Source organism: Nipponia nippon, unplaced genomic scaffold, assembly GCF_047370975.1.
Source record: "Nipponia nippon isolate SJK-2023a ecotype South Korea unplaced genomic scaffold, ASM4737097v1 scaffold_3, whole genome shotgun sequence".
NCBI classification, from domain to species: Eukaryota; Metazoa; Chordata; class Aves; order Pelecaniformes; family Threskiornithidae; genus Nipponia; species Nipponia nippon.
The window spans coordinates 82,294,794-82,322,716 of NW_028262347.1; the positions used below are offsets into that span (position 1 = coordinate 82,294,794).

The following is a 27,923-nucleotide window of genomic DNA, read 5'->3' on the forward strand; positions in this document are numbered from 1 at the left end:
ATATTTTTTGCATTACTTATTTTCCTTTATTTCTGCATATAAAATTTTTTTCACAAGACTTTTTATAAAGTCTTCTTATGAAGTATTTCAGTGAATTTAATTTGATATTTACATCTTGAAATGGTTCAATTTTCCCTCTGCATGCATAGACAAGATTTTTCAAGAAAAAGTTGTTAAATAACTTATATGATTATTTTCTTTCCATAACCAGATGGTACTATAGAACAATGGTTACTAGAATAAAACATAGTTGTATTTTTCATTTGATTGTGCATTCAATTCAATTACATGCAATTTCTAAAAATCTGCTTCCAATTATTTTGTGAATAAAAAGTTTCTAGCTATCAAATGACTTTTGAAAATATATCACCCACCAACTGTCTGCACAAGAGAAGTCGATGCATAGTCAAAGACTATGTGAATTCATACAGTTTTTAATACATATGCTTACTATTAGAAATGAGCAAAAACATTTAATTACTGTAATCCATTAAGATCCATTCCATATTGTTCTCTAATATTTGCTCTTTTTTTTTCCCTTGATATACAAACAATAGGACAGGAAATGAAGAGGGAAAATTGTGGGGAGAGAAAGGGGGGGAGGGAAGAATGAAGAAAAAGAGAATGTTTAGATGCCTAAGATATTTGCTATACTAGAAATTAAATTGCATATATTCTTGGTGACTTATAAATCATTTCATAATTGTTTTTAACTCTGTGGTATTACATGTTGGTATATGCCATCTGTTGCTTGAAGAAGAGGTAAGAAAATGCCATTAATTTGGCAAAGCACAGTGTAGTTCTCAAGAGCATAATTGCCACAAATTATGATTATTTGAGCATTTGAAATGAAGACTGAGTTCATAGGTCATACAAATAAATTTGATTTCTCCAATGCTGGGTTAGTAGAAGTTCGAAAACATAATGTTCTTTGTAGTTTTTGGTAAATAGTGTTAACATTCAGCCACTAGATGTCTTCATGTACTGGATACAATTTAATTTAGTATATGAACCTTCGTAAGCAAAAGAGACAAAGTTGGAAAACAAACTATAATGAAGCTTGTATATTTATGTCTGTTATTTTGAACTTTTTGTTCATGAAGAAATTGTCTACTCTGCACTTGAAGAATTTTCTCTGAGTAAGTGATAATAGTGATAACAGTAATGGACTCTGGAAGTCAGCTACATAGTTTACCGACTTATAAGGCTAGCGAAATTTTTAAAGAAAGGTAAATGAACATTAGTTAATGGAGGAAGATTGGGTACTGTGGAAAAGGGGGGAAGAGGGCCTAAAAGGACTAGTGTCTGGAAAAATATTCACCCTACTAGTTGTATTTTGTGCTGCCTTCTTTTTATTCTGCCTATTAGGCTCAGTTATGAAGTGTTAAGTATTAAAAACATAAAAGGTTCTTTCCAGAAATACTTCATTGATTATTCACATATGTCTCTGCTGCCTCGCCATTGAATTTGCTGTAGTATTTCTATGCATGACATCATCTGTTTTCTATCTGAATCTAATAGTCTCAGTGTTTAATTTCCTGAAAAGCCCCAATCAGGTTTAAAGGAAAGGGGGACATTTTTCAGTTTTATTTTGCTCTGCCCCTTTTTATTTCCTCTGTTTTAACTTATCTGTATCTTCCATTTCAATTGTCTGTTGTATAAGCCCAAAGAATGATGAACTGAGCCTGTCTGGGGTACTTATGCCAATAAGGCAGCACAAGTAATTAAGGCTTATGTACCAGTTCATACTATAAAAGGTTAATCCTTATTAACCCTCTTCAGGATTTCCTTGGAAAAAATGCACTGTGAAACAATACTTTTGCCACATCCCACAAGAACTGGAAATCTGCAGTCAATGAAACTCATTGCTTTCATAAGACTGTTGATTGGAGTAAAGGAATTTCCCTGTTTTAGTGTGATTTCTGCTCTAGAAAAAATATTTTTAAGAAAGCTATTGCACAGCAGCAAGGTAATAACTCGCCATGAGTATAAACACTGACTTGGGCCTTTTTTAAGCTTCTAGCCCACTGGCAACTTGTAACCTTTCATTGCTAGCAATATGTTTGACATTGAGAAATACATAAGGGCTCTGTTACCTATCTGGGAAATACACTGTTGTCATATACTACAACAACATTCCAAGAATATTAGAAGCAGATTGGAAAGTATTATTCTAAAGTTACACGAAGTACTGCTTTTAAGTGAAGATGATAAAATACAATAAATTATATTACAAAACTTTTCCTAGAATTCCTCTCAATTTAATAAATATCATGAAAGGAAGCACATTCCAGTTTCCAGATTAAACTTAATCTTGTAAAATTGCAGTGTTGAGACTGAGGTTTAGTGTGGGCAGCACAGGTGAACAGAAAATATTCACGTCATAAACTCACCTTCAGGGCTTTGCAATCACAATAACCAGTGTGGTTCTGTAGTCTGACATAATGCCACAGCAACTTGTTCTTGAACTGACTGCAACTTTAGAAAGACCTTTCTTTTTGCTCCTCACATTCCATTCTGTAGCTATGTTCAAAACAGCTTTTAAATAGTTCTAATAATTTAATAGCTTTAACTTTCTTGTTTTGTATATTTCAGTGAATGCATTTATTAGTATGATTATTTATGGAAATAAATAAAATTGTAAGTAATGCTGTGGGGTAATGGCAAGGTGTGATTTTGAGTAGGTAACTGCAAGTATTCATATGAAAATATCAATATGGCAGCTAGGGCAATCCTCTTCAACTCCCATTGAATATCAAACCTGGTCTCATAATTTCTTTCCACAAGTGCAAAGCATTTTGTAAGACTGCGCTCTGTAAGAGCAATATTCTACAAACTGAGACTCCACACTCCCTGAATCTCATTGCTGAATTCCCACTTGCTTCAGCAGAGTAGGATTTACTCCCTGATCTATGAATATAAAACACTTTATGCTGTATCTTTAATGAGTATGCAATGGCATAGCTCTGTTCACTTAAATGGTTGCAAGCCAGTTTCCATATTCTGAAGAATAATACTTTCTCAGGCGCATGTTTGCAGGATCCAGGTCTTAATTGCTCACTTAATATTTATTTAGTTCTTTCACATAGCATCTGCAGGAGGAGAGGCATTATAAACAGTAGAAATATGTGATTGGAAAACCTCAAAATATGTCAGGATAACTCTGCAGTTACAGTATCTGAAATATCTCCACACTTATTTTAATTCTTCCGTTAAATTCATAAGATGCTGTATCGTGCTGCTAGCTTTCAAAATGGATCATCTGACAGATTCAACTACTGATAATTGCAAAAACTGTGTGTACTTTGTTACTAACATGCTCTCCAGCTCTTGCACACTTACATAACTCCATTGTGCAATAATCTATTATTTACTGGAAAAAAAGCATCATGCTTAATGAGCATCTATTTTGCAGATAGAACTAAACAGTTTGCAATCCAGTCTGCAACTAAACTGATGAGTTCCACATACTACACATTTTGAAAAAATCTGTATCTTACTGTTTTAAAATTACTGTTTTTGACTGTATTTGGAGTTCCTTTTTTTCTGTTAAAGAAAAAAAAAGTAAACAAATATTTAATTTAACTTCTCTGCAGAACATCCTCTGTATGTACCTGGTTGTGTATTTGTGTGCGTGTGCTTCTTGGTTTGTGTCTTCCTCCTCAGCAGCTTTAAAACTTATTGCCCAATCCCAGACAAAGTTTACAGAAGAGTAGAAGTCTCCAAGGTATTAACACAGTAATTACATTGCTTCACATTAACTACAGTTTCCATGAGACAGGCAAGGGACTGTCAGTTAGTGCTCACAGCAAGGAAGGAACTGAAGGATGAGGTCATCTCTTGGAGCCAGCAGATATTCCACACAGAAGCTCGTTATTAAAACACAGTTTTATCACTACTCAAATTTTACTAGGAATGACATGGTACCTTATTTTAAAGGAGCTGACTGTACCTCTCATATACTACTCTTTTTCTGGACTCCCTCCACTTCTTTTTTTGAAAACAGGGATAAAAGGCTTGACACCTGTCTTTTTGGATGGTACAGATTTATAATCTATAAATAGTGATGTGGTTAATTTAGTTTCATTTATCATCATATTCTGGTTATTTGTTTATTATTTTTTGATGCACTCTGTACTTCAAGAAATAGTTTTCAATGAGCATGTTGTCTTAGACTGTCTACAGTCTTGTCACAGTACAAAACTATGAAAAGAATACAAACAATTCAGGTGGTTCCACAGAAAATTTTACTCTTTTGCATGGGACTGCCCTGATTTTTGTTTTCCTCTGAAGATAAAATATGTGAACAGTCATCTAACTTTTTTAGATCCTGCTGATATTTCCTCTGAGCTTCCTTTGGTCTTCATATAATTCTGGAAAGCTTCATTTTTGAATGTCCTTTCTGGATTATTAATAAATGCATACACAGTTATAAAATGTCCCGCTATCAAATTAAACTCTTTTACCAAATTGTTAATTGCATGGTAATTTCTATCCAGCAGTTGGCTTTTGCTTCAGAACAGTTTGATGTCTTTCACACCAAAATTAGCAGTTTCCTTTACGGCGTCTTCTAAAAGAGTGTCAAAGGTTTCTTTTTTCTCTTTGAAAATTTGACAAAGTTGTGTCACATAGATCACAGCAATGAAAGAGAGAATGAGGAAGACTGTCCCAAGTCCCTTGCCTATTGCAGTTGAGTGTATAGTGGTTAATATACCACAGGTCCTGAAATGTTTCCTTTTATCATTGACTCTGTTCCCACTGGATTCCTTCCATTGTAAGCAGTTTCTGTAGGATCTGCGCCTTCCTTGTGCTGTCTGTAAGCTGTGGGTGAATTTGCATTTCCAACAGTAAACATGTGAACTTGTGTGTTCATGTGCAGTATGGGGAGAGAAGGGGCTTTTTTACGGGCTTTACTGGGTATAGTAGCCTCGGGAGCTGAGAAGGAGAACAGGCAGATTTTGCCACATTTGTTACCTCTTGGTATGTTTTTACATACCAGTTTACCAGTTTTGAACTCTTACCTCAGTTCACTTCACCTTGAACCTGGAAACACTGGTCAGTACTTATCTATGGCATGGTTCCAGACATTAAAAAATTACATCATAGTAGAATTTCACTCTGTAAGTAGGATTATTTCTAGCATCTTTCCAAAGATTTCCACAAGACTACAGCATCTTTTTTTTTCCTTTTGAGCCCTTCTATTTAACATTACTATCTAATAAATTGAGGAGGGGGTTAGGTATGCGGAGAAAGATGTGTGTACCCCATCCTCACATTGCTGGCTTGGTTGGAGTCTTCCATAACTGTCTGAAAAATGTACTTGGAAGTTTGTTTTGAAGTATGGGAAACTCTTTTTTGGTACATATATTTTTAACTCTTATAAGATGTTTGTAAAAACAGATGGGAGCACTTGCTTCATGTTAATTTTCTGTTGTTTGTTTGTTCTTTTTTTTTAATTTTTATTTAGTTGCTGTATCAAGAATGGGCAAGATACGGAGTATTTTACAAGTTTCAGCCTATTGACCTCATAAGGTAATATGGACTTGTATAAAACACTAAGGGACCTGGTTCTTAGCTGAGGCAGATTAATTAAGTTCCTTCCAGTTACTTCAGCAAATGAAATCTTGGATTGATCAGAGCATTAAAAATAATGCTCTCACTGCTTTTCTGTAGCTCTGATAATAGTTTACAGTAACAAAAATACACTAAGCACTAATGTACCTTTGTTTTTGTATAGTGCTTATTCCTGGAAGAATATCATACTTCACATTTTTTTTTTAAAGCATTAATTATTTAAAAAAAAAGGAATTTCCATTTACATTGGTGAATTTTTATTGGAGACTATGGTCACAAAGTCTGGTGAATAATCAGAAGCTGGTGTTCACATCATGAAGCAGTGTGAAAGTATTTGACAGTTTTGAAATTGATTTGATTTTTTTACTCCTGGTTTTACAAGTTTTATTCACCTGAACACATCCATATGTGTTCCCAGTGTTTTTTGTATATTTTGAATTTTGACTTTACAAACACAGAAGTTGGGCTTAAAATAAAGCAGAACAAAACAATCATGCTTTTTAAGGAATTTCCACAATATCTCTACAAGAAAGCCAAACCAAAACAAAACAATTTTTGTTGTATACTATAAATACTGAGTAAAGAAAAGGAAATGTTTGTGAAAACTGCTGACTTGAAATATTCTTACATAAGGTATCTGTCTAGGAATAAATGAACTGTGATATTAACAAACAAACAATCCAAAAAAAAAACCCAAAATCTGTTTCTGGATAATTTGTATACATAAGAAAGATGACATTCATTAGCATTTATCTTTTGAATAATCAGACTCCAACTAGGCGTTATTATACAATCTGCCTCTATGTGATTATCTGCAAAAGCTGGTGTTAGTAATACAGATAATCAATAATCTGTGTAAAATGTATTTATTATTCTTTGAGTTAACATTGAAATACTGCATATAGTTTTTCAAAGACTTTTAACCATTAATTCGTAGTGTGAGCAGAATTGCTCTTTATTGGGAGGGAAATGTTTCAAATTGGCAAATGGTAGCGAGACCATAAAATCTTATTGAGGTTCTGCAAGACTTTGAAATTTCCGCTTCTTTGCCTCAATGTTTTTGTGCAGGATTTATGTACTTTTTGAATACCAGTTATTCCAGGCCAGGCTACTGTATGGAATAGACAAACTCAGAACAAGATTACAACACCTGGTATGTTGTTAGTAAATATTATAAATGTTAAGTTAAACTGTGACTGCCTAGAGGAATTCTCAAGTTTTACTAGACCTGACAACTCAGATGGATTAAAAATAGAGGTACATCTGCTAACGCTCCATCGTCATTTGTATCTTGCTGTCTCCATTATAATGGTTCATTATACTGATATGATTTCATAGAAATTCTGTCGTTTAAACTTCTGTGAGAAAGAAAAAAAGGACCAGACATGTGAAATTGATTCTCTGTTCTCAGAGACTATTTTTCTTGCTTTTATCTTCCATACTTTACTTGACTTCAAGTTTGACTGTTACCACTAAAATAAATGCGGTTTTTATTTTCTGGGTAATGTTAGAGCTTTAGAGTATATATACCTGAAAAATTACTATCCTTTCTTTCTGCAACTGAGCTAGGGTTTTGCATCTCTGTACCATGAGGGGGATTTGAGATGAGTCTCAATGTAGTTGCTTATTCCCTTGGCAAACATCAACCACACTTTGTGGATTTTGATAATTTACTGTGATCCTTCTTTCTTAGATTGATTAGATTATACTCAGCTTTTTTCTGGTTATGGGAGCACTGTGTAACTTAACAAGTTTATATTCAGGCTTTGATGGACAGAAGAAACAGCATTTATTTTGCCTAATATTCAAAGCCTTTTCTGACTGAAGTTTTCAAATACATTAACTGTGTTGCAATATGTAGCTTAAATAATGTTCACATCCCCAAATTAATTAGACTTTTTAGTCTATTTTTTAATACAACTTGCAACAGTGCAAATCTTTTTAACTATTCCTTTTTCACCTTTATACAGTAAGAATGCAAACTGAAAGTCATTCTTTAACCGAAGTGCCTATGCTGGGAGACTAGATATGGCACTGTAGAATTATCCTAAATTATTCCTGGAGCCTCAGTTCCTTGCTTCTGGCCATACAGTTGTTGCCAGTTTCCAAGTGATTGTACATCAAAGCTAGGAACCAGGTATTTGTTATGCTCACTCTTGGCACAGACCAGGGATTCTCTGAGGTCCCTTCTAAGGTCTGATATTCTGAGGGAATGCTAACTGCATAGTCAGTCTTAGAATATTTTCAAGTTCTTAAAAACGTAAAACCAAATAAAGGATCATTACGATATTCACCAGCAGTTCAATTCACCCCTGTGTCTTAATCTGTAAAAGTATTCTGCTCTGGCTTTATGCACCCACCTCTTTGGGCTATAAGGAAAAGCTATTTTTTTTGTAAATTAAGAAATACAATTGTGGAATGAGGAGGGTTTCACCAAATGAGAACACAGTGGGTGTTACATATTTCTGTTCTACAGCAAAACAATTTCAGTTGAAAACTTTAAGGGAATATATAGTGCAGATCATGCAGATAGTACAGTGTGAATTGAGGGCTGATTTGTAAAACATTTATAACACCCAGTCTCTCAGTGCGCATCCAGATATTAAATAACATTGCTTAAAACAAAGCCTGGCTAATGCAGTGTTTTATTTTCAAAAGCATATGAATGTCTAGATATAGCCATATGAATTCAATTTTTGCCTTTCATAGATGTCTATTTTCAACTCAGATGAAGAGGATGATAAACATTTTTTGAGCGGGAAATTGCAAAGTTTTTGCTAACAGGTATCTTAGGCTAGAAGTACTGAAAACAGTTTGTCTCCTATTTCAGTCACTATTAGACTTGGAAGGCATGAGTGATATATTAACCAGTAGAGGGTGAAAGTTGCAGTTCTAGGACGTGCAGGGCTCTACAGGTTTGCCTGTTATAATATACTTATTTTATCATCCTAATTTAAGTATTGATTTCTACTAGAGAGGAGTTTTCCTAGTGTAGCTTTCTTGTAGGAATGCACTTATCAACAGTAGTGCCTCTCAATCCTTGTAATGTAATTTAAAAGGTGCTATAAAAACATATCTATGGTTCATTGATTTTTTTCAATTTTGATGATGCTCTTTCCTCAAATGAAGATGAGTTCAAACCCAGTTCTTAGGAATTTTTGCAGCTAATGTATTTGTTAGTTTCCTAAGGGGTAATACTACAGTTGATCCAGAGACAGGGACAACACTCCCTAGGAGTTTTATGAACCTGTGTAAAGGAAACAGGTTTCATGAGTTTTTTTATAAATGTTATAGTATGTTAATCCAAGTTTTAACTATTTGATTCTAGAATGAATAGGTTGTGAAGAGGGACCTTTGGAGGTCCCTAGACGTACCCTCTGCTCAAAGCAGGGCTGGCTTGAAAGCCAGATCAAGTTGCTCATGAGTTTTGAGATCTCCAAGATGGAGATCACACGGCCCCTCTGGGCACTTTTTCCAGTGCTGCACCACACTCAGGGGGAAGAATTTTTTTCCTTCTGTCCAGACCAAATTTTCCTTGGTACAACTTACAGCCATTGTCTCTTGTCTTTTAGCAGTATACCTCTAATGAGTTATAGCAGGTCAAGAAAACATATAGCAAGTATTATATTTCTGGTTGAATGCAACCTTTGTCACTTAGGAGCTCTAAATGACAGAGGAAATGAGTCTGCTAAGGTTACTGATATCACAAAGAGGTGGTTATCCTTCTGAGACAAAAGCTTACTTAACTCCTGGAAAACTGGCAAGTTATCTTCTTAATGGACATCTTGAAGCACCTGCAGATGGGAACCCATGTATGAACTGAAATTCCAGATAGAGGACCATCGTCACAGAGGAGAGGTCTCCTTTAGTTATCTTGTTATTAATATATAATTGTCTCACCCTAAGGAAGTCAAGCAGAGCTAGGTGCTTTTTTATTTGTGGTGGAGCTTATTTTAATTATTTTAATATTAGTGTTTTAGAAACACTAATATAAAAATAAATATTAAAATATAAATTTATAAATATTAAAATAAATGTTAAAATAAAGGAGCTCATCAGCTCCTTCTGGTCTATTTCCTTTTTCATGTTTTCATTTCTATTTCCTATTGCTAGGACTTCATCTAACATCTTAATAACTAAAAGACTACATTATCTATAGCATGATTACTTTCAAAGCTCCAAGTGCCTGTGTATACTTATCTTGCTGTAAAGCCTAAAAGTGGGAAGACAGGGTCATTGTAAAGATTAAGGTTATGTATACAATAACTCTTTTTGCAGGAGTAGGTGGAAAAGTGCGTTAACAAAAATATTTTTTATAGTTTATAGCATGTAAATCAAAACTTGGGAGTTTCTGTTACTCAAACTGTCTGCCTAATATATTTCTTCCTTCCTATTTTTAACTATGTTTTACTTTTGCATGGAAAATTGTTTCAACTTCGTCTATAATGAATTCTGGCCCTTCACTGCAGTGTGCCCATGTTGAATCTGCTCTTGACCGAACAGTCACCAGTTCCCCCCTGTTCCTGCATTTGAATGCTGTCTTCCTAAAGCAGAGGAGCCTATAGCTTTCTTTTCCTGGCAGTTTTTAAAGTGATGACAGACCTATGATGTTCTTAAGTTTGACTCTGTCAACTCTGGATACTGTTACCTTCACTTTCAATGTCTTGGGGCCTATGTAGTGCAGTATTCAATGTAAGCAATCAAGCTTCAAAAGTGTTCTTACTGGTTTGCCTTTTTTTCTTTTTTCTTCTTTCATCAGTCTTCACCACAAAAACCAAAATGGGTATATCTGCTTGCCCTGCTTAGGATAGGGTAGTTTTAAAGGAGTGATAACATAAGAAAGTTGGAGTTCTGCTGAGATGGTGTTTTTATTATCTTTAGAGATAAGTGTTGCTTCCTTGGCAAAAGTGTAGTTAAGATCAATTTCTGGTACAGCATTCCTCAAACTGTGGCCATCTATCCTGCTCAATACACTAGCAAATCACTGCTTCTTTCACCACCATTCTTTGTAGCCACATCTTCATCTCTGGAGAGAGAACATTTGTCTTCACATACTGTCTAGAACTGCAAGAACTTGAAAATAAAGGCCTGCGGTACCCTCCCTAATTCCAGAGGTACACTCAAATGTTGTTCAATCACTGTTTATGCTAACTTGGGGTTATTGATCCTCAAAGTGCAGATTCTCCTGTATGTTTTAATTCCTCTGCTTCCCTGTGACTCTTCTGTTATTATTGTGAATTAACCTAACCAAATATCCCATCTTTATTTTTATGCAATGTAACCACTTTGGCAGAAAGGAACCTTCTGATATGTGGTAATTTCACAGGGATTGAACAACGCCTTCTAATACTTGCCACAGAGCTAAACCTAATCAGTCCAGACTAATATTTTGGGAGAGAGCTATATACAGCACCCCACTCTGTGGTGGGCTGGCTGACCCAGCAGGTCAGTCTTACATGTCCCAGATTTGCAACAAATATCTGCGTCTTTTCTGAAAGCCAGGTTTCAAAGCAGGGAACAGTGAGGCCTGCCTCCCATACACAGCCAGAAGTCTGAGAGCAGTGAGCTCCCTTCATGCCCTCCCTTTGCAAGGCTCACATGATTATCACTAGCTTCCATAAGGCTGTAGAGAGAAAAGAAACTCCACCATGGTAGATGTGCAGGGTAATATCCACTTCCTAATGCCTGGAGAATAGTTATGTTATGAAATTTTCTCTCTGCTGAAGCAACTGCTAGGTCAGGTGGTTATTTACTACCTTCTGAGTAAGACATCACTTGCAATGTCGGGTCTGTATGCTGTTACAATGAGGAGCTTCTCTCTACCTGACAGTATGACTCCTTATTTAACAGAAATGCCTTTTCAGTGGAAACCAAGCATGCTTCAGGCTTACCCATTGATTCTTTTCTTTTATAGGCCCTTTTCCTCACTGTGGGCCAGTGGGGTGCTCCTCATTTTTCAGGGTTCCCTTTCCCTTTGAGAGAGGAAGGAGCTTGCTTTCTTTTTGGGGATTAGGGATCAGTGGGTTTAGAGTGTTGTGCTTTCCCCCTTAGTCTGGTGAATTACTGTAGCATTCTTCTGAGACAACACTTGATTCATGGGATCCTGGAGAGGGTCCCCTTATGCCAGGTGGGTAGTTACAGTAAAAACCAGTTCTTCTTGGTAAACAACTAAATGACTGAGCTCCCCACAGAAATATGGGAACACCATGCAATTCTTCCCTGTTTGTCTTTAGCAGGCATACCTTCAACATTCACAAAGATGCTGAGGCTATATGCAAGGAATTCTTTATTAGGAAGAGAAAACAGCTTTAAGCCTGGGAAAGTGCAGTAATCAAACAAACATAGCATTAAGTAGAAAAATGCCCATGAGCTCTACCAGTAATTCTGGCAGTAGTCCATCTAGCTCCTTTCCAAACCTCTGCTGAGAACGTGACTGAGACAATAATCTGAACATATCTTCTCACTGTAACCCTTTGCACTTTGAGTCCAACATCTTTTTATAGTTCCAAGGAACTTTACAACAAAGATTCTTTCCCAACATGGGGTACGTTCCACTTACAGTTCATCATCATTAAAGCACTAGGTACAATGGGAAGTGCTATGCCAGCATCCACTCAGCCTTGATGTTGTCCTTTGGGCCAGTTTTTACAGTAGAGAGCTTCCTGGAGGGAGAGAGAAGCAGGTGGGACCTTGGAACAGAGTCATAGCTTTTGAGAAAGGAACGCTTTCTCCATCATTATAATTCTTTCCCCTTTCCAGTGTCTGTGTGATTTCATTACCCCTCACAAACCCAGTTTATTTATGAATGGACTTTTGCATCATGTCATATGTCCATTAACTGGATTGCATATTAGATACTTGATGCTAGGACAGGACTTTTCGTCTGCAGTTGCAGGGAGTTTCCCCTCCACCCCTGGAACTTCTCATCACAGGGCTCACACAAGTGCTCCAGCCTGTGTTTATTGCAAAGCAGAGGGTTTTTGCTCATGATGCATAAATCACTGAAGAATTTGTATTGAATTATTCTGCTGGGTGCAGGCCTGTGACTGGAGTGAGATGATTTACTTACAGCTCTGCATTTCATAGACTTTGCCAGTCCTGTAGGAAGTGGTTCTCTCTCTTTCTGTTTTGGCAAGAGCTTGGTCTTATTTATTGGTACTTGCATGAGAGATGGAATTTTAAACCAGTAGGTTTGTATTGCACTGCTGAGGAAAACCAGATCCCTCCTTTCTGATAAACATAATTCCCAGGCTTCAGGTCACTGTCTGAGCACTAAGATCCTCATTACCATCCAGATTCCTCACTCCTTCAGCAGGATTTTCAAAAGCTAGATCCAGCACAGGATGCGCACATCTACATCAGGACTTATGCAAAGCCAAGGCTCTGAAGACTGAAGTTGGTGCTACGCAGCTTCCTGGTGCCTCCCCCTTGGACTGTGTAGTTTTGTAGGCAGCTAGAGTTGGGTTTTATCTGTGTGCAGAGCTGTCTCAGGCTATGTTCTGTAGTGCCTGTATGATGCCTGAACTTCACAGCCAGAAACTTATATTTCTTAATGGATTTGAGTGATAGGTCCAAATCCAACAGATATCTTTGGAGGTGATATCAGTGTATTTTGATAGGAAATGAAAGTTTGTTGTTTTAAACTGGAGAAGCAAAAGCCAGAGATGGGAAGCCACATTGAAACAAAAGAAAGTCCTGCATGTTTTTATGTACATGTATACAAATATTTGTAGGCATCTAGAGGTATGTATGGCTGAGAACTGCAGGGAGTAAAAAACAGTTGCTGCATTTGGATGGTTACAGTTCTGCTTATCTTTCTTGTAAAAATGGTCTTGATATCTTGATCTCAGTAGAAAGTTCTGGCCATGGCATGCTGGGGTGAGAGGAGGTCCTTTTCTGACTCCTTGAGCACTGACCAGGGGTTAAGACCAACCCTTGTAAATTGGTTTAAAGGTATACCCCAATATTAAGATGCTTTGTATGAGGATCTTATCTTTTGCTGTACAAAATTTACATTAGAACAGACCATAGCTTTGTCTGATCCAGTAACCTGTCTCCAACAGTGGACAAAACCAAGATGGCAAGGGAAGAGATTAAGAACTGGGCACCATGTAACAATTATCCCCAGAAAACACCCGCATAAAGAAGGTTTCCAGCACGAGAAATCTCTGAACTTCCACAGTCAGTACAGAGAGCAAAAAAAATGAACATTTTAATGCAATATTGAGCAGGTGCTTACTGCTGTTGTGTATTACTGTCTTCTGTGAATCACAGAATCTTCACAGAATCACAGAATGGCTGAGGTTGGTGGGGAGCTCTGGAGGTCATCTGGTCCAAACCCCTGCTCAAACAAACAGGGCCATCTAGAGCCAGTTTCCCAGGACTAGATGCTTTTTGATTATTTCTAAGGAGGGAGACTCCACAACCTCCGTGGGCAACCTATTCCAGTGCTCAGTCACCCTCACAGTAAAAAAATGTTTCCTGATGTTCAGAGGGAACCTCCTGTGTTTCAGTTTGTGCCCATTGCCTCTGGTCCTGTCACTGGGCACAACTGAAAAGAGCCTGGCTCTGTTGTCTTTCCACCCACCCTTCAGGTATTTACATACATTAATAAGATTCCCCTTGAGCCTTCTCTTCAGGCAAAAAGTCTCAGCTCTCTCAGCTTTTCCTCATATGTGAGGTGCTCCAGTCCTTTAATCATCCTTGTGGCCATTCACTGGACTCTCTCCAGTATGTCCGTGTCTCTCTTGTACTGAGGAGCACAGAACTGGACACAGTACTCCCACTGTGGCCTCACCAGTGCTGAGCAGAGGGGAAAGATCACTTCCCTTGACCTGCTGGTAATACTTTGTCTAAAGTGGCCAAGGAGACCATTCGCCTTCTTTGCAGCAAGGGCACATTGCTGGCTCACCTTCAACCTGGTGTGCACCAGGACCCCCAGGTTCTTTTCTGCCAAGCTGCTTTCCAGCTGGGTGCCCCCCAGCAAATACTGATGCATGGGGTTGTCCTTCCCCAGGTGCAGGACTTCGCACTTCATCTTGTTGAATTTCACAATGTTCCTGTCAGCTCATTTCTCTAGCCTGTCGAGGTCCCTCTGGATGGCAGTATGACCCTCTGGCATATCAGCCACTCCTCCCAGTTTTGTGTCTTCTGCAAACTTGTTGAGGGTACACTCTGCCCCATCATCCAGATCATTAACGGAGATGTTAAGCAGGATCAGACCCAGTACTGACCCCTGGGGTACATTGCTAGTCACTGGCCTCCGACTAGACTTTGTGCCACTGATCGCCACCCTCTGAGCGCAGCCATTCAGGCAGTTTTCAATGCACCTCACTGTCTGCTCATCCAGCCCATACATCAATAACTGCTTTATGAGGATCTTATGGGAGACAGTGTCAAAGGCCTTACTGAGTCCAGGTAGACAATATTCACTGCTCTCCCCTCATCTACCAGGCCAGTCCCTTCTTCATAGAAGTTTATGAAGTTGTTCAAGCATGACTTCCCCTTGGTGAAGCCATGCTGACTAATCCTGATGATTTTCTCATCTTTAATGTGCCTGGAAATGGTTTCCAGGATTAGCTGCTCCATCACCTTCCCTTGGATTGAGGTGAGGCAGATCGACCTGTAGTTCCCTAGGTCCTCCTTCTTGCCCTTCTTGAAGATAGGGGTAATATTTCTTTTCCTCCAGTCTTTGGGTACTTCTCCCCTTTGCCATCATCAATGCAAGATTATCAAGAGTGGCCTTGCAATGACATCTGCCAGCTCCCTCAGCACTCGTGGGTACATCCCATCAGGGCCCATGGACTTATGTATGTCCAGTTTGCTTAAGTATTCCCTGACCTGATCCTCTTCCACCAAGGCTACGTCTTCCTTGCTCCAACCTTTCCCCCTGATCTCTGGGACCTGGGATTCCTGAAGGCCTGAAAGATAATGAACCAGAAACTCTTGCATGCATTTAACTTGCACAATGCATTTGAATGTGCTTTCTTTGCCTTTCCATTTGTCACAGTCTCAGAAGTCTTGAGAACTAGCAGTTTAAATTTTAGTTAAAAAGAAAGTTCTGTAACTCTCTTATTGTCTCAAAATGCCAAGAGGCAAGCCTTGCTATCTCAAGGTGTGCAGTAATACTGTGACTAAAAAAGAATTTATTATACTTGTCTTTTACCTGGAATTAGCCACTAGATGGTGTCTATCTGACAGTAGTAATAGTACTTACAGTGCAAGTACTTGCAAGTACTTACTAAAGCAAATATATGAAATTAATTCAGACTCTGTAGTAAGGCTTAGCTATATTAATTAGAAAAGCAAGAAAGCTTTCATGAAGTATTAGTTATTATAAACCAAAGTTATTTATGAAAAGAAGTCAGCATTTGAGCTTCAAACTCTGTTAACCTAGATGATGAAAATCGTGCAAAGTATTTTGTGAAAACAGAAGTGATAAAATATCAATGACCTCACATTTGTTCAAGGTAAAAATTTGGGCAAACATCTCATTTGCAAGTAAAGGGAAGCCAGAAAAGCAAGTAATAATAGGTGTTAAAAAAATAGGAAGAAAAAAGACTGGGTAACCTCCCTGCCAGTCTAAAAGAAAGGCTGATTCACTGTATGATATTAAATAGGTTACTCCTTATTTGTAGGAGCTTGTAGAGATTATTATGAGAGAAAATGTTATATGTATAACTGAATGAACTGTTTGTTTCTTACGTAGAGGGTCACTTTGTGTGCTGAGATGTTTATGAAGTGAACCTGTACTCCTTTCCTCATAAGTAACCTCTATTGACTCACATTGGTATTGACTCAGCCTAAGGTAGCCAGGCTACCTGCTATGGATTTTTAATTTGCCAGGTTTGGAGGGTTACTGACATTTTTAAATGCTGAAGTATGCTAAAGAATAAAGTAAAGAAAGCTAAAGAGAGACACCGAGTGTATGTAGGTTGTCTTATGCATAAGTTCTTAGAAGTGATGGGACAAACACTTCATTATTACTCTTGCTGAAAATGTCTCTCTTTAGTAAGGTGTACTGTGGCTACTGCAGTCTCAGAGACATGTAGAACTTTGGTAGGCAAAGAACATGACAGGCAAATCCAGGCATCAACAGAATAATGTAATCAGGCACTTAATATTTTCAAACACTACATAAGGCTAAGGACTGCTATTACTGCACCTAAAGTGCTATGTATGAGTACATTATTATTTTTATGTTCCTGCAAATCACATTCTCTTTTTGTCTAGCTCTCTGATAAAAGCTCTCTTTAACTGTGGGGATCTGGACACTTTACAAACGCCATGCACAAACCCAAAAATGCTTTGTAGAAGCCCTGAAGCTTTGTATTCTCCCATAACAGAGGGGAGAATGCAGTTACAGTGCTTCTGACTAAGCAGCATCATGTTGCTTTCTTATACAATTGGTAGGTAGCCAGCCTTATTTTCTCTCTCAGTCACATTACATGTCTACTTATTATGCTTCTGTTGTTCTTTGTATTACAGTCAGTAAACAAAGGCTTTTTTTCAGTTTATAATCCATCACCACAAACTATGCCCTTTCATTTGTATTCTGACAATTTCTTGGAATGGAAGCAATAGGGTTTGTGAATCTATGAAGCTCAGTGAGTGGCTTGTCCTAGTTTTATTTCTTTACAGGGTAAGGTTTGATCTTTTGCTATTTTAAATTGCAGTTAATACACAAATTCTGTGGTTTTTATTCTAGATATTTTTCGCAGTTTTTTTAATACATTAGAATTTGAGAACTTGAATATTTCCTTCCTCCACACATATTCTCTTCTCCCTAAACAGTACCCCGTTACTGTGTTGAATAGTACTTATTTCTTAAGAGCCAAGAGATTAAGGGAAAACACAGTTCTAAGTGAATTTCAAAATTTCTGTTCTCTAAGGAGTTGCAATATTTTGATAGTTGGTTTTTGTCCTATAATGGAGCACAAGCAATATTTCACAGTGCCTTGGAAGAAAATATATCTGTGTCTGGTATAATCTATTTTAGGCAGATTTGGCTCCAGACTTCAGGTACCATTGGAGGCAAAAATTTGTTAACTAATGATTTCAAACAAGAACTTTAACTAAAAGAGCTTGATTAAATGGCTCTTGTGGCATCTTGCTTCATTCTACTTTCAGAGAAGAGTCAGATTTGTAGTTTCTCTTTTGGTCTTTGGTGAATGCTCTCAGTCAGAAGCACAACAGATGACTCAGTGCATTACTTGCTAGAGAAAATACACAGGGTATGAAGTCTTTTATTGAAATCAAAACCTGGGCTGTGGCTCTGAACTTGTTTCCAGGACTTACCGATCTGGTACCAAGTGTTCCAAAGTGAATGAGGGACATTTGCAGATGTGGACACAAACATGAATGTTAGAGCTAGCTTTCAGCATTTAGGGTTTCATTTAGGCTTCTTGCACTGGCTTATCAACTATTTTCACAAATACCCTCATAATCACTCTCTACTGGACAGTCTTGATCTTTTTCTACAATTTAGGGAAAGCCATGTGCTCTTACCTTGGACAGAGGCTCCTTTCCTTGTTTTCTGTATGCAGAACAAGTTGGCCTTTCTAATGGACATATTTTCTTTCCTGACTCAGACTCAGCTGCATTGTAATTTAGCTGAGGTTCTGTAGTTATTTTTTTTCTCCTCTTAAAATTTTAATAAAAAATGTTTTTCAGTTTCTTGGCAAGTTCTTCCAAGGGGGATTGTCTTCTGCCAGGAGCCTTTTTTGGCTTCCATATTGCTCCATTTTGGTGCACTCTCTGTATATCTGGATTTAGCACTGATATGTTTCTTCTTGGGACTGTCTGGACAGAATATGTGCGCATATGCTGTCAGGCACAAACGTGGTAGAAATCTCTAAGATCTCTGGATGCACAGCAGCCTCAGTGCTGCTGCTGAGCGGTAATTCCACCCAGGTGTCCCAGATGGTTGTAATAAATGCTTGAATCCTGCCCTGAGAAAATTTTCAAGTGGAGAAAAAATGACATATCCAGAAAAGTTTGAACTTACACAACTCTACCTGGAGTGAAATGGTGGGGTATACAGAAATGTTATGTCCTGATCCTGATTCAGTTATAGCGACTGAGGTTTTCGCTGTACTTCAGCACTTTCTGAAATAAATCTACAGTTTTGAGATGGAAACTTCAATTTGGTGAGAACTATTATCTCAGAAACAAGGAAGAATCTCCTGTGTTCTGAACTTAATATGTGCTCGAAATTAGTTCTATGTTTGTAAGGGTGGTCATTTTTGTACCTTCGCTTTAATGGTAGATTTTCTTCTGGTGACAAAGCCCCCTGAAGGAATTAATTCTGTTCCTGACCCTCTGCCACAGGTTGCCATTTTCTCCACTGGTCTGTCACAGCTGTTTACAGGCCGACACTGTGAACTGGCTTGCTGTGGGTCAGAAAGGGAATATGCACCTGGGCTGGAAGCTGGGGAGGGAAAGAAAGTTTTTAAACTGGCTCTGGTAGCAGAGATGTTCCGACATGAAACTACACTTTGAGAGGACTGCTTGTCCTTTCTCCTGACAGTATAAACATCAAAATTTTGTCCATAATCTGTGCAAATAGTTTTATTTTGAAGACATAAGTAATACATGTGACTTGTTTGACCATTTGCACAGGGGAAAGCCTACCTAATAGAAGCTGTAAATCAGTTTAGTTTTGCATAGAAACTATTCCACCACTGTAGGGGTAGTGGAATGAATTGTGGCAAACACAAAATAACAGCTGGCCTAGAATGAGGTTTGGAAATTAAAAAACTGAAGAGTTTTGAACACATTTTCCAGTTAGGTGACTCAGTGTCCACAGCGTCTTTTCCTCACTTTTTTAACTTTGTTCCTGAACAACTCCAGAGTTCTTTCCAGCATGTGTCACGCACCACATGCTTTATTCACATTCCAGGTATCCCACACTTGTTTTCACAGAGTCGAAAACTGAGTTTTTTTTTTCCTTTTCTCTTCTCCCCCCTTCCCCAAATCAGTCTATTTATAAATTGCACAACTTGGCATGGAAGCACTGTGACCAACATGCAAGCATAGAGTTTAATTATCAGTTATTCTTTTTGATGTTGGTTTGGCAACCAGACAGACAGAAGTGCATTGCAGATGTCTGATTCAAGTGTTATATGGGCAAGCAGAGGGAACTGAGTAAATATTTTCACTGTGTCCTTCTCAAGACTTCTTATTCTAACTCTACCATGAGAGGGAATACACTTTCTACAGGTGATGGTTGTTGTTGCTGTAGTTTTTTAATGCTGTTTCCGATCATTTGCTTGAAGTGCAACTTTTGTTCAGCTTCTGAAGAAGTTATGGATGATTTGGCCAAATCTTTCCTTAAAGACATGATTCTTGCTCAAGAGAACTTAGTGCTTGGTAGGTGGCCATTTTAGCAGCATTCAAAAAGCCTTCCAAAGTGAAAGGCACAAAATTTCACCTTATACTGTAAAACACACAGAACAAAATGCTCGGCTGCTGCTTCTGATAGGGGCAGTACACATTCATTATCAAAGCCATTTGCCCCTTGCTTTGGATGAGAACTGCTGTCCTCATCGCATATGTGTATGGGACATTTCTCTACATTAGAATATAGGTAATGTGGAAAGAAAGTTCATGCAATGCAGAGGGCATACCTTTTTTATGGCAGTCTGCAGTGGGCCATCCATGAGCATACTTTGGAAAGGATTAGTCCTTAGCTTTGTCTGGATATATGTGAAGCGGATGTGAGTTAGCTACTGAGGCAGTGCAAAAACCTCATCTCAGTTCTTTTTTTCCATGCCAGCATAAATCATGAGTAATTCCTAGAGTATAATAAAGTAAGACTGGTTTTATCCCAATGTAAATTAGAGAAGATGCCAAGTTCTTGGTGTAAATATACAAAAACTTGCAAAAACTCCTTTTCTTGACATACATCTTACTCTACCCTTGAAGAACATATATTTTTTCTCTTCATTCACTACAATCATTCTAATTTCTTTCTTGTTAGTGTGAAAATATAGAGGGGCTAGTACGTCCACGTTTGAGAAAACTTATCATCCTGCTTTCAAAGTGAAATAGCATTGCAATTTGCTAACATGAAACTGTTGACTTGAGTAGGGGTAGAATGCTTTCAAACCTTGTAAAACTAGGCCAGTGTGCCTTTCTTAAGAGATTTTTAGAGGGGTGCTAGAAAGAAACCTACCTCACAGTATTCCTAAGGTCTGATCCAAAAATCCAGCTGTGGCTGCAGTAGATGCCGCAGGTGGTCACAGGTGTTTGCAGAGGCTCGTCTCCTATTCACAGCAATGGGAGAACAATTCTTGGGGAATGTCAAAAAAGGAAGGAATATGTCCACGTTCTGTGTTTTTCTAGCTTGATAAACTCAGATTTATCTTTATCATCATGCTTCCAAGCACTGTCATTGCTTCTCCTTAGATTATTTCACTTTCTGGCACATTGGTGGACTGAGCTTGGGCACAGCAGTCTTAATTATTTTTCTTTTTCAAAACAGTTAAGCCACAGAACATTGTGCAGTTTTCTTCTTGGCAACTGCTTTTTTCTGTACTGCCAGGACATTGTTCAGCTCTTCTCACTTTCTCTTGGCATGGGTGCAAACAGCAATCCTTTGCTTTATAGGTTACATATTGCATTTATCACTGGAAGGCTTAAAAATGAGAGGAAGCCTCATGAGCCATAAGCTTCAACTTCACTGACCCTGGTCAGCTGCTCTTTAATGCTTCTGGGATTTGAACAGTTTCTGTGCTAATTTGTGGCCCTTTGTCAAAACAATAGACAATTTAGAACAGCTCAGATTGTGGACTATTTTTCATTTCTGCTTTGACCTATTTGGAGCACTGTACTAGCTATGAATGTTGCCCAGCTCTACAAATAAGGAAGGAGTAAGAAAAAAGATCATCAGAATAATCCCCCTCTCCTCCTTGTTCCATGTTGTCAGGATGTGTTCAGTGATGTTTGCCTTACTGTCAAATGCAAGATGTGTCACTTCCCAATCAGGAGGAAACTTCAGAACAAAGTGAGTCTCCCTCTGTCCTGTGCTGTTCCAAGGCCATTGCTGCTGTTTGTTGACTCATACAAGAGGCTTGAGGGAAAGCTATAGGCCGTCTGATGATTTATGTATTTTAATCAAGTATTTCCTCCCTCACTTCATATTAAAAAATATTAAAAAACAAGTATGAGAATAAAGAAAAACTACCTCCTAAAAATTACCTCCAAAATTAGCTGGCATGTACCAGGTTACAGGGTAGTCCCACAGTATTTGGATTATATTTGCAACATAAATATTTACATTTATCATTTTATCAACTATACTATATCATATAATATCATGTTTCCTTCTATTCTGTGCAAATGTGGTAATCCGTTGTCCCCAGGTGCTTAAAAACTATGCTGTGGTGTGAATGTAGAGTTACTAAACTGATGTATTTGTTTAAAGACTGGTTTTGGAAAATAGTATTCCCATTCTGACTTGTGCAAGTTGTCTTTCTGAAACAAAAGAGAATTACACAGCTAATTAAGTTATTGCCATTCAAGTCACTCTGTCATGATTCCACTCATGTTGTTTGATACTTAACACAGTCTGTTGCTTATGATAGCCTTGCAAATGTCAGGTGTAGGGGCTGTACCCCTTTCCCAGAAGATTCCTGAAATTTCCCTTGCTTTTGTGCTTGTTCTCCAAGTTATGGCATCACCGTATACTGAAGATAATGTTGTCTGTGTATCACCTTAAAGTGCTTTTGTTCTGTTTTCCCTTTTATGATTGTATATGCCCTTCCTAAAGGATAAGTGAGGTTGGTTAGACATAAGCAAATATCGGCAGTCATGTAAGGCAACACTGAAATAGGTATGACCGCACTGTCTGCTTTCCTATGTGACAGCCTAGGAACATGAAGTTAGCTGCAGCTGTGATGGTGTGGGAACAGCAACAGGAACTGTAGTAATAACCTCGCCCCCTCACTGTTGCTACCTTTGCTCCTTTCATCTGGGCTGGAAACAACTTTGGAGGCTTGTCTCATTGTCCCATGACTCTCTGCCTTGGTTGTACTCCTGCCTTTGTCTCTCGTGTGGCAGGAGCAGCTTGGCCCTGAGACATAGCTTCTGGAGTAGAAAAATTCAGTTTTTCTTGTGCTGCTGAAAGGACTTGAGCTCAAGTCTGCGGACACGGAATTGTGTCATTAAATTCTGTCAGAATAAAATTATATCTGTTGAAAGAAATCCTGGGCCTCCAAAAATCTCACTTAACCATTTTTATTAGGAATAATTTAGATCTGGGGTGCTAAGCTTGGGTAAAACTTTCCTTGTGTGACTGAGTTCAGAATCAATCTCAAAGTGGGACTGTGCTCAGCCTGTATGAGGAGCAAGTCTTGTCTTTCTTTTATTAGCCATCTTATCTTGAAATTCTTTTTGTTCTTTCTGCCACAACAGTGTGAATGTATGTCTCACTGATTCAAATGCAGTGTCGTGCCCTGAGTGCTCTCGGTATAGCTGCTTTCCTTCCAGCATTCCTCCATCTTATTCTCTGCCTTGTGAAATGTTTCTGTGTTGCTTTTTATCTAAATTTAGTCTTATTTTAGTGATGGTGAGTTCTTGAGCTCTCTGAAGCTCTTGGTGTTCTGCAATATTTGTAATCACTCCTAATAGTACTTTGGAATGATCAGTGAGTTTCATCTACGTTTAGTTTACTTCTTGCAGTGTGATTCATGAAGATGTTGGGCTGAGTACTAGCACATATTTATCAACATCTACAGTGAACTGTTCCTCGGAGCAGAAACAGTTTTTTCAAACCAGCTGTCCAGAAACTGTTAATTTGTCAAAAATATTTATTCTTTCTGAAAAGCCAGTGCTAAGTGTGCAAGTAAACCTTCCTTCTTTAACAGCAATTCAAGATTACTAGTCTTTTAAGATATCAGAGGATGTTGTCAGTATGTTCCCATAGATGTCATTTCCATGACTCTCACCAATTGAATCCAGGAGGACTACAGAGGCAAAGAATGGTGGCATATCTAGATACTCTTCTGAGGAGCCAAATCCTTTCCAATGTTTTCTGCTAAACATTTGGTTGAAATTCTGCTACTTTTGATGCAAGTGAGGAATATTTCACTGACTTCATTTAAGAGATGCAAAAGATGCAGTCTTCCCTGAGCAGATATTAAGTATGTATTATAACGACACAGGACTGTCTTTAACTTCTCAGAACTGAGAACCCCAAACTGCCCAAACCATTCAGTGATACTGACTTCAAGATACTTAGGGTTTTCATCCATGTCTTTGACAATTAGTATTTTAACTTTCAGGGATAGCTAAGAAGCTGTAAAACACATTTGAAAATTATACCCTTGACACATGTTTGTTTGTTTGTTTTTCCTCTCTTCTTTTTCAGAAAGTATTTTGGAGAAAAGATAGGACTTTATTTTGCGTGGCTGGGTTTATATACAGAATTCCTCATTCCATCTTCAGTAGTTGGGATTATTGTATTTCTTTATGGATGTATAACGATTGAGAGTGACATTCCTAGGTAAGCTTCTCTGTGATTAATAATTTGTTACTTGAAAATTATAAGACTGTGCTTTTTGTTCATAATCCTTCGTGAGAATAATTGTTTTTAACATGTCTGAAGAGCAGTGATGTATCATTAACAACGCTGTGAGCATCAGAAATACACATCCATTAGGCAGATAAGACATTTGAATGACACACATTTATCTGGCTGTTCGGCTCCTGAAACAGAAATGTTCAGTGAGTCTACTGCATTATTTTAAGTTCTTTTTTATGACATCCATTTGCTTTTTATGAATGCACATATCTCCACGCTCACCCAGAAAGACATTGTACAGAACTCACTGAACTTAATGCAAATACACTGTCCAGTACTCTTGAATTACTTTGTTGTTCTTCATAAAATCAGGCTATTTGCACAAGTAAGATGAACAATACTTAGCAGATTTAGCATGCTTGGTATACACACTATTCTCCTTCTTGACATTTACAAAAAAATTTTGAGTTTTGTGCTGTGTGTCCTCAGGGTGTTATACTAAACAAAACCTGCCAAATTGTCAGAGTGATGTTAATGTTTGCTTCTCAGTGAAAAAAGGACTCTTCCTCTGTGTTATCTGTGTCTGACTTATGGTGGAGACAGGATACTGGATTACTAGTACTGCTGGTCACACTCGTGGCAGTTCCTGTATTCTCTCAAATGAATTGGCAAATTTTAAAGTGGATCACTGCAGTAGGACATTATTACTGATAGGTAAATGATGAATAACAACACATCTGAGTCAGGGTTTGGTTTTTTAGCCTGATCTGAATGAATCTTGATGGGCTGTGCTTGTCTGTGGGAAAGCTTGTACTAACATTTAAACTTAAGTGAGATTTATGGCTAAGATGTATCTGCAGCACCCTCTACTGCCTTTTGAAATAGAAGAGAGCATTACTTTAACGATATGTCAGCTGGAAACAGCTGTATGCCTTTCAAATGATATAATATTAAACTTATTGGTACTAAAGCTTGAATCGTTCTTTTTTCATTTGAAGTCATAGAAAAAATGTTATTTAATGATGGCCAATATAGGAAAAATCATCATCACAATATGCCAGCTATCAATGAAGCAATGTTGCAAGTGTTTCTTTAGCTTACAGTCCTGGCAAGGACACTTGAGCTTTGCACTACTCAGTTCACCTGAGTAAGAATGTGCAGGTATGAAGGTCTTTCACATACAAACCTTATGAAAAAAACTGAAAGAACCTGCAGCAGTGTCAAGTAGGGTTTGGCTTGTTAAAGGATAGTGATAAAGATTTTTCAAAGATTTTTAGAAACTGAGTAAATACATAGCAAATAAGGCTAAGAATAAAAATAACAACTTTAAAATACAGATTTTAAAATATGTAAGAAAGTCTCTTATCTCACATTTTCCAGAGGACAATTGAACAAATGCTGTAAACTGAGGGAAAGGAAATACAACTTAACATCTGACTATATAAGGCAGAAATGGAAGCTTTCCAGTTTTTATAAGTTTTGCTGCTGGGGGGGGGGGGGGGGCTTTTGTCCTTTTTTTTATTTTATTTTTGAAAATTAGGTTAGCACTCTGTACTAGAAAAGCAAGGAGCTATGGAGACCAAGAATACCACATCCATATTCAGCATTCAAACTTGAGAACCCTGAAATGTAAGGGTATCTGATTTCCTGAAACCTGTGCACACAATAGCTGAACACCCTTAAAACATATTAGTATGGGTGCATAAAATAACTGCTCACACTTGAGTAACTTGGCCAAAACCTTATAGCAGATGGTGGTACAGATGAGAATTGGTGTTAAAGTCCTATGCTGGGAAAACAACCATTGCTTTTATAAATACCTCACAAATAAAATGTAGGGTAGAGGTGAATCTCAAAGTAAATGTTGTGAAATATGACATCCTTGCTAAGAACAAGACTCTTGGCTAGTGTAAGTCTTTTAAATTCAGTACATGTATGTCAGCTTATAGCAAAACCTAGTGTGTCTTGCAAATGGTGTTGCAGATTTATTCTGTCTCTGACACAGGCCAACCAACATGCCTGGGTGCTGTTTCTGGCTTTTATGCAGACTTATGTGACCAGTCCCGAAACAGAAAGTAGCATGGTATTTGACATGGACTTTTGTGCCACCATGTTAAAAATGTGTGTTTCGTCAAGGGCATAGAATTTCCTTTACGTCCACTTCAGAATTCTTTTTCATGAATTTAAATCTGATCTGTATCAAATCATGTAACTGAGTGTAGAGATGGCAAATTCCACTCGGACTGTGTTTTAATTATTTTCTTTTAGTGTGGTTAACCTCAGTCTTCAGTGATGCAGTCTTCACTAATCACTAACACAGTGTAGATATTAGATTGGTTGTTGCATTGTTTTGCTGTTGGTAAGGTGCCTATAAGTATTTTAATATCCCAGCCCATGGCCATGTGCCTTGAAGAGGCACACAGCTTCTGTTATCTGAAACTTCAAGCCATGTACATTGCAAATACCTTGTAATAGCTATGACGTGTTGCTTAATATCACTACTGTACATCCCCCTTTTCTGAGTAGTGATACCCTAAGAACTTGTGCACTTGTCATTCATAGTAAAGAAATGTGCGATCAACGCAATGCCTTCACCATGTGCCCCCTGTGTGACAAGTTCTGTGATTACTGGAACCTCAGCTCTGCATGTGCTACCGCTCGAGCTAGCCACTTATTTGACAACCCCGCCACAGTCTTATTCTCCATCTTTATGGCTCTCTGGGGTGAGTATTGTTTTGCATGTTAACAGTATTGTTTGATCTTCGGACTACTGACAGAAATGAAAGCTGTGATGCACAGTAGTAGCCTCACATATAACAAAGTGCTATTAGATTGAATGTGATACATATGGCTTTATGAAGCTGGCAAGCCTCAGAGGGCCAGTGAGGGGCTGTCTGTGCTGAGGCTGGAGAAAGCAATATTACAAGGCTTTCTGCTGTCAGCAGAAAGCTTTGGAATAAATGGAGAGGAGCTGGGTAGTTCAGGGAAGAAAAATGTGTCCTTTCTCTCTCTACTGCCTTGTTTAATGGCAGTTCTAAGCTTTTCCATGTTTTTCCTCATTTTCTATCGACATGGCCAGTCCCTTTAACACCTTCTGCATTTGAAGCAGGAATGTATTTGGGGATTGGTATGGTGCAGGCAGCTGAAAGGGTTTAATTTCAGCACAGAGTGCACTTCCATGTGGGACAACTTAGTCACATAATTTTATCAAAACTTTATGGGATTCCAAGAACAATGGGACAATTATTGTTTTAATTATAATATGTTCTAAAGTATTCCATTTAAACAAGCTTGGTTTTCTTTAATGGCAAATATACCCTGTCTCACTGAGGATATCAAAACACTTCATAAACACTAATGAATACATTGTAGTATTATTCTTATTGTTTCTGGCCTCACCTCTGCCCTGAAAAGTGTGTGTACTGTGCTTGTGTGTATTATTGCTGGTATTATGCCTTCATTCACTCTAGATCTTGTTTATTGTGAAAGTTAAAGGTGTTATTGCTACTGTAAAATGATTTTTTATTTCCCTATTCACTGTTCACAAAATGAAATTTTCATTCTTAATATGAAATTGAGCAAATATATTATTGTACTATAGCCATCCCTCAGCAATCAGTGTGTTATACTTTGCAACCCTATTAAAATTTTATAGCTTGTTTTAGAAATGACTGATTGGTAGCTTGGTGTTGGGTATGGATAGCGTAGGGTTTTTAAGGAACTTGCAGACAGAACAAATCACGGAAGTAAGAAGTTTTTGTTTACCAGTTCCTGGAAACCCTTCAGCAGAAGTTAGAGAATATGTAAGCACTATGACTAAGAGAAA

General features: G+C 37.9%; 1 protein-coding gene across 1 annotated transcript in view; it reads left to right on the forward strand.

Moving 5' to 3' along the window:
- The window catches only part of ANO2 (anoctamin 2), a 199,839-nt gene that overhangs the window by 55,548 nt on the left and 116,368 nt on the right, over nucleotides 1–27,923 (forward strand). Inside the window, exons 10-12 of the mRNA XM_087765406.1 lie at nucleotides 5,468–5,532; nucleotides 23,945–24,079; nucleotides 26,660–26,820. Coding sequence (XP_087621532.1) covers nucleotides 5,468–5,532; nucleotides 23,945–24,079; nucleotides 26,660–26,820 — 361 coding nt within the window. The remainder of the gene's footprint in view (nucleotides 1–5,467; nucleotides 5,533–23,944; nucleotides 24,080–26,659; nucleotides 26,821–27,923) is intronic.